The 8,047-nt window shown below is 40.6% G+C and overlaps 1 protein-coding gene across 1 annotated transcript; it reads right to left on the minus strand.

The window, feature by feature from the left end:
- Positions 1 to 2,431: 2,431 nt before the first annotated feature.
- Positions 2,432 to 6,804, minus strand: LOC136467375 (wall-associated receptor kinase 5-like). The gene is made up of 4 exons (XM_066466058.1): positions 5,813 to 6,804; positions 5,204 to 5,719; positions 3,753 to 3,905; positions 2,432 to 3,669 (listed from the first exon to the last, which is right to left on the minus strand). The coding sequence occupies exons 1-4, from the start codon at positions 6,741 to 6,743 to the stop codon at positions 2,432 to 2,434; spliced, it is 2,838 nt and encodes a 945-aa protein (XP_066322155.1). The 5' UTR covers positions 6,744 to 6,804.
- Positions 6,805 to 8,047: the final 1,243 nt, after the last annotated feature.

Raw genomic sequence — 8,047 nt, forward strand, 5'->3', positions numbered from 1 at the left:
GTGATTTGAGGGGAGGGGAGGGGAGGGAGCGAGCGGCGGGGGACGCGGTATCGCACGGACGGAAAGGAGGAGCGACCCCAAAAAAAAGTCGCACCAAAAAATTGTCTTACTTTTATTCTTTTTAGTTGTAGGAGATACATGCAATACAACTGTAGACTCATATTTTCTATGTCTTATATTGCATATTCTTTTACTCAATACATGTGGTCTTAAACTGTGCTAATATTTTATTTAGATCTAGAAATTTCTAGGAAAAAACCGTACTTCATGTTTAACTCTCTAAAATGGCGAAACTTTGGCTGAATTCCAGTAATTTCGAAGGTGGTTGAAAGTTTTCTAATACCGAAATTAAAAACCAACAAAATGTCCACTACTCGGAGAGCATCCATCCTAACTCGATAGGGTCGGCATCTCATCATCTACAGAGTGGAAGGCAGCCGAATAATGGCCCACCTGAACCATCACTTTTCAGCTGTTATGTACACGTATGTACTGTCTATATCCATAAAAAGTATATTATGTTACCTTAGTATTTATATATTGGAGTATAGATATAGATTATTAATGAGAGGCTAATAGAGATGCTCTTAGTCGAGTCAAGTCTGTCGCTTGAAACATCTACCACCATTAGAGCCCACTAGTTCATCGTGATCGTTTGTAGGTATGGAAAACGACAAAACCAAAGTATCACGACTAAGTGCCCCATTGCTTCTCAGAATTTTGTGGGTCATTACGTTAGGCATGACTCTCTAGTGGCTTCCACTTTGTCTGAAAACATATCAATGGCCTTCAATTCAAGGTAGAAAATTAGTACATGTTTCACTCTAATCCATATGGACTGAGAGGATCAGTTTACGAAAAGGATGCCTAAACAGAGAGCAGGCACCTACCATGATGCACTCACGACTCTGAAATCTGAATTTAGAACAAAGTTCATAACTTCATATCCTCTGACAACTGAAATGTGCATGTGCTTAGCATTGGATTTGCAGAGTAGTGCTTTAAACATTTGGTTAAACTATACCACGGCCCAATTACTAGGGTCACGCTTGCAGGCACCGCAGTGTGGTCAGAGCCATAACTTGGATCGGATCATGTTAGGTGATCCAGTGACTTAAGGAAAACCCTGCTAGCAAATCAAGGCAAAGCACCAACAACACTGAATTGGTAGTAGGATTGTCTGGTGCGTGAGGATGAGGCCCAAGCGCGGTGACCATGCTGGCTACCTGGATGCTTGTCGTGTTAAAAGTCGTCCTTGACCCAAGCTGCTGACAGCAGTTCTTGGCCATATTTACGCAAGCACCGCCCTGGCCCACCGAAGAAAATCCTTTGAGGCCCAACAATTCCTGCGCCAAGCCGTCAGTCAATGCTACTTACTCCGTCCTCGACTCCTCGCCGCCGACGCTGCTGAGTGCCGCACTTTGTTGTTGATAGGTTGCCACAGGGTCGGTAGTCGCCAGTCAGTAGAGCAAGCAGAACAGGCTGAGCGCCTAAGCGGGGCCTGCTCCACTGCTCCCCTCGGGCTCGGGATCTCCTCCTCTCCCCTCCATGGCTCCCAGCACGAGCACCCGGTTGAGGCATCCCCTGTGGCCTTGGCTACTGTTGTCTCCTTGAATTGGTAGGCTCCCTTGCGCCATGGTCATTTTCAGTGGAATGTATTGCTTCATGTATGTAATACCGATAGTTGGTACAAAATATTCAAAATATAGGTACTGATGATCCACACGCGCTCACACTTGCAGAAGTTTTAAAAGTCTAAAATGCGACAAGCTAGTAATTTAGATTTTCCATATGCAGATCAGTTGCATCTGTAGGGTAGAGTTGTACATACTTTCGTATCTGCAGATGCAAGTTTGAAGTTCTGTGTTGAATACACGTGATAGCCGTGCTATTGATAATGTCATGAAAGGACAACGAAGTTGGTACTGTCATGCAAGGACATTGAAGGAAAGAGTGAGTTTGCCATATCTTTCTGTTCTCATATATGAGTGTCAATTCACATTAGTCTGATGCCTACTGGAATCATGTGCTAGCCTGATTATGACAAAAAGTGCAGCAACGTGCTGCAGTTGAAATCATGTATTAGTCTGATGCCTACGGGAGCCACTGATTGAGCCATTGGCAATTGATATCCAATTAGCAATAGACTTGTCGACAACCACAACTATGTTCTTATAGAACCTTATCTTTAATACAAGGACCTGATGCTATACCCTATATGCATCTACAGAAAATATAGAAGGGATACAAGCCATCATATAGAAGGATACAAGCCATCTGGTCTACAGTGCATTGTGCATATTACACATAAAATGAATCTGTGTGAAACAATCTCATCCAAAGATACGAAATTAAATGTAACTTCTAAATATAAGATATCTCAGATGCAGCAGTATATAAGCAAACCCTCTATAATCTTAGCATAATGTAGTTAGCGTCGCCTAAACGAAGATACAAATTCTTGTTCCAAACTGTAGCATCTCGAGGTCTCTTGAGGTGGTGTATGTGCAGCATTAATAAGGTCGATATGTTTAAGTGAGTTCTTAGATTTTCCACATAGCAAAGGCTCAATATCTCCATCTTTTTTGGGTAAATGATGTCTTTTTCTCAGCCTCATTGTTCTTAAGAATTGCAACCTCATCTCCACTTCTTTCATAGACGGTCGCTCTCCTCCTTTTACCCTTAAGCATGCTTCTGCAAGTGAGGCAATTTCACTAATCTCTTCCTGGTCTGCTTCTTCCACAACTTGAGTATCCATTATTTCAATAAGAGACCCTTGGTGAAGTCCTTCAATGAAGAAATGGGACAAACTTTGCTTTGCACCTAAATCATTAATAAAAATTGGCTTCTTTCTTGTCAAGAGTTCCACAAGTATTACTCCAAAACTGTATACATCACTCTTCTCCGTTAGTTGACTGGTATGATAATACTCTGGATCCAAGTAACCAAATGTTCCTTGAACAATTGTCACCACATGGGTCTCATCAAGTGAAAGAGATCTTGAAGCACCAAAATCTGAAACCTTTGTGGTGAAGTTGTCATCCAAGAGTATATTTGAAGACTTCACATCTCTGTGAAAAATTGGTATTGTAGCTGCTGAGTGTAGATAAGCCAGAGCCCCGGATGCTTCCACTGCAATCCTCAGGCGATCATCCCATGAAAGCAAGCAATTTACTGTAGTATCCGTGTGAAGAAGTTCATACAGAGTGCCATTTGAAATGAACTCATAGACAAGCAAGGGAACTTCATCTTCTAGGCAGCAACCAAACAGTTTCACCACATTACGATGGATGATTTGGGACAAAATGACAACTTCATTGATAAATTGGTCTATCTCTGTTTGCTCCACTATTTTGGATTTTTTTATGGCCACCACACGTTGGTCTAATAGAATCCCTTTATAAACTGTTCCATGTCCTCCACGACCAAGAACACGAGTAGCATCAAAGTTGTTAGTCGCCTCCTCTAGTTCCTCCAATGAGAATATCTTTGTTTTGCTAGCAGCGCTTTCATCTGAGATCAGTTGCTCCAATAGCAAACCTTGATTTTTCTTGAAGTATGCTCGCCGTAGTCTCTTTTGGATGCCTTTCTTCCACTTATTGGCAAGTAGAATTACACCCAATCCAATAAATATGGAGCCAAGGCCACAACCAGTTCCAATTGCAATACCTATATGCATTTGTTGTTGTTATGAAATCATGTTAACGTTTACAAATTATAATTTCAAGGGAGTTTTGTATGCTATGGCTTACCTAAAAGAAGATTTCGTTGCTTAGCTGATGTAACACAACGCCGCTTGATGAAATCAAATTCTTGGGTATGAGAGCACGGTGTGCACGTATAGTTTCCAGGAATGTTTTGACATGTACCATTGCAGTAGTTTGGCAGTGAGCATTCATCAATATCTGCAGACAGTCAATTCTCATTATTTATATACGTTGATCATCATAATCTGTGGTTGCATACTTGCATACCAGCCCGATGAAAAGGAATCTTCTGTCTAAATCTGCCTAGTCGGATTTAACTACAAATTACAAATTTTTTAGAGTATGTGAATTTGTTAATTTTCTTTCCATTTTCGGGTGTGAACTATGTTATGTTGTAGCACATAGTGAAGGAGGAAAGGTATGTACCTTTGCAGCCGTCCTGTATGTATGGATTTCCTGTGTAGCCAGTAGAACACTTGCAACGATATCCCATAAATGTTTTCCCATGGCTCACGTTTTTGCAATCACTGTTAACACTGCGGCATGCATACTTACTTCTATTCCCATGCGTAGCTTGTTCACAGGATGAATTTGTAACTGCCCATCGTATAATAACAATGTCATATTCCATAGAAAAATCAAATTCGTCTTCCACAGGGCCGTCGTCCATGTACACGTCTCCCCTTTCGTCGGCCTGAGCTATTATTACTTCTTTCCCGGAGCTAGCATTGTTTAGCTTGTTGCTAACTGTCAGAGTCCCATCTTCTACCGACAGATCAGTCACGTGATACTGTGCATATCTTGTGCTAAAAAGCGTCTCTTTTGCGGCTGTACAGTTAAGTAGGAACCTTTCGTTTCCGAAACAATCTTCTTCGAACCCGAAAGGGAAGGGAATGGACATGTTCCCACATGACCTCTGGCAGTGTTCTTTAGGCTTGGGGTTGTAATCTGCTTCATAACAATAGATTGATGAGAGTAAGAACAAGAAGATAAAATGTTAAATATTTTCTTTTTTGGCAAGTAGAATTACACCCAATCCAATAAATATGGAGCCAAGGCTACAACCAGTTCCAATTGTAATGCCTATATGCATTTGTTGTTGTTATGAAATCATGTTAACGTTTACAAATTATATTTTCAAGGGAGTTTTGTATGCTATGGCTTACCTAAAAGAAGATTTCGTTGCTTAGCTGATGTGCACATATAGCTTCCAGGAATGTTTTGACATGTACCGTTGCAGTAGTTTGGTAGTGAGCATTCATCAATATCTGTAGACAGTCAATTCTCGTTATTTATATATGTTGATCATCATAATCTGTGGTTGCATACTTGCATACCAAGCCGATGAAAAGGAATCTTCTGTCTAAATCTGCCTAGTCGGATTTAACTACAAATTACAAATTTTTTAGAGTATGTGAATTTGTTAATTTTCTTTCCATTTTCGGGTGTGAACTATGTTATGTTGTAGCACATAGTGAAGGAGGAAAGGTATGTACCTGTGCAGCCGTCCTGTATGTATGGATTTCCTGTGTAGCCAGTAGAACACTTGCAACGATATCCCATAAATGTTTTCCCATGGATCACGTTTTTGCAATCACTGTTTCCACTGCGGCATGCATACTTACTTCTATTCCCATGCGTAGCTTGTTCACAAGATGAATTTGTAACTGCCCATCGTATAACAATGTCATATTCCATAGAAAAATCAAATTCGTCTTCCACAGGGCCGTCCATGTACACGTCTCCACTTTCGGTGGCCTGAGCTATTATTACTTCTTTCCAGGAGCTAGCATTGTTTAGCACGTTGCTAACTGTCAGAGTCCCGTCTTCTACTGACAGACCAGTCACGTGATACTGTGCATATCTTGTGCTAAAAAGCGTCTCATTTGCGGCTGTACAGTTAAGTTGGAACCTTTTGTTTCCGAAACAATCTTCTTCAAGCCCGAAAGGGAAGGGAATGGACATATTCCCACATGACCTCTGGCAGTGTTCTTTAGGCTTGGGGTTGTAATCTGCTTCATAACAATAGATTGATAAGAGTAAGAACAAGAAGATAAAATGTTAAATATTTTCTTTTTTTTTAGAGAAAAGCAAGCAGGGAGCACCTTGTTGCATGCATCCTTCGGAAAGGTAAGCATTGGCTGTGTAATAATAATTATTATCATTGTAGCAGTGGCAGCTGTAACCTCCATATGACTCATCTCTGCAATAGCTGCCGGTGGCACAAGCATAGCTTGCCTTTTTCATCTGCGCGATTTTGCAGCTTGGTTGGTCCATGATGGCAACCTCAAGGTCAGTGTCATAAATCTTGCTTGCATTTGTCCAACTTGAGAAAAGATAAGTCGCATTATGCGTGTAATAATCTCCATCATCCGACATGAAAGCCATGATGCCAGGGTGCAGAGGATGTGACTTTGCTACCATATTATCAGCCCGAACAATTGTTCCTTGAAAGCCTGAGATGTCGTTTTGTAGACCGATGGAACAGCAACCAAACCCATAGCAAGGCCCTTGATTCGGCAATACCTTGCCGTGGCACCTGCTCATGCAGGAGCCGATAGGGTTCCTCACAGAGTCAAACAAGTCAACATCAAAATCGCAGCCAAGGAATAAGAAAGTGGTATAACCGGGGATAGTAATACCCTTGGCGGGGGCATTCCAAGATATATTGTGGGTGTTCATACCAGATTCTTCCAAGCTACTGTTGAAGAACATAGCTGGGATGTATACCTTGGAACCATAAATGTGATTAACCTGAGTTGTGCTGTTACCCAGAAACAACTTTGGAGGTTGAGTGTTGTGGTTGCAAGTAAGCTCGAACTGGAAGCCTTGTCGGAAGCAGCCGGCCCCTATGCCGAAGGGGTAGGAGATGTTGATGTCCCCGCAGCTGGAGGGGCAGTGGCTAGCTATGGTGGCAGCGGACGGGACATACAGTATCCCTCCGTCATTTGCGGATGCAGGTGGCATGGCCGGCAACGCCAAGCACGCCAGAGCGAACACCATGGCACAAACCATTACTCTACTCGAGCTCATCATTAAGCCAATCAGCTTGTCTGTGCGTGGTGTGAGGTGTCGGGATTATATTCTGGGCTACCGGAACTACTTCATATTTAAAAGCTATAGAGATACGGTTTCGCGCTTGCCGGGTCCGTTACGCGCGCCTGCCGGGTCCGTTACGCGCGATCGCTAGCGTTTGTACTGTGACCGTGTGAGTGGTCTGGTGATCATCTGGCCATATCACATTCAGTGACTGTGTGAGAGTTTACCAGGGTAGACTTTGAATTGCCACCTAGTCATGAGTCAATGAGAATACATTTTCGAAGTGCAATTCTTGCATAAGTACTCTCCGAGGTAAATCATAGTTTCTTAAGCTTTGTTTTTTTTTATCTTTGACTGAGTTTTTAGAGATTTAGCTATATTAATATTTACATATTCAAATAAATACACTAACTAATTTGATATTGTAAATATTGATATTTTCTATAAAGTTGATCAAAATTAGAGATGTAGGACAGGACTAAAACAAACTATAATTTGAAAAAGATAATAAGGCATACTCTTGGTGGGAGTTGGTTATGCACCATCAAAATAAAAAGGCCCACTTTGGTTTGTTTGCACATACTGCAGCTTCATATTCGAGTAGGTATGTAATATGTATTTGTAGACTAAATAAAGTGGGTTGTATATAAATATTCATACTTAGTGGTCTTTCCGTTCTAAATTGTAAGTCATTTCGGCTTTTCTAGATATATATAGCTTTTACTATACACCTAGATATACACTATGTCTACGTATAAGTAAAAAGTATAAATCTAGAAAACCAAAACGACTTATAATTTAGAACAGAGGGAGTACAAATTATAAACCAAATGCTCTCGATGTAAAGATCCAAGATCTCTCGATGAATTGGGAAAAATAAAATTGCTCATGAGATTCCTTGATCGGTTGCTCCAATATTTTAAAGAACTTTATTAAGTCTAAACTAGTACCTCTACTTCATAATATTTATTCAGTATGCTTACCAAGGTGACACAAAACTTAAAGTTTTTTATGAAATTAAATTATTTCTTATTCTTATGACATAGATGAAGTACCAAAAATCTATATATTTTTGTGTAAAAACAAATATGATTCAAAATACATCAAAAATTAATCAAGAATCTTGCTTCTTAGCCATGAGAACCGGATAAACATTGTGGAACATGTAAAGTAATTCCTAATAGCTTGTATCACTACTACATATAAACCATTTTTTAGAGGTGCCTTCTTTTTTGTGTAGAGGCGGCTCTATCAAAATCCGCCTCTAAAAATGGTTTGCCACTATAAATCGATTTTAGAGG

Source organism: Miscanthus floridulus, chromosome 7 (genome assembly GCF_019320115.1).
Source record: "Miscanthus floridulus cultivar M001 chromosome 7, ASM1932011v1, whole genome shotgun sequence".
Classification (NCBI taxonomy): Eukaryota; Viridiplantae; Streptophyta; class Magnoliopsida; order Poales; family Poaceae; genus Miscanthus; species Miscanthus floridulus.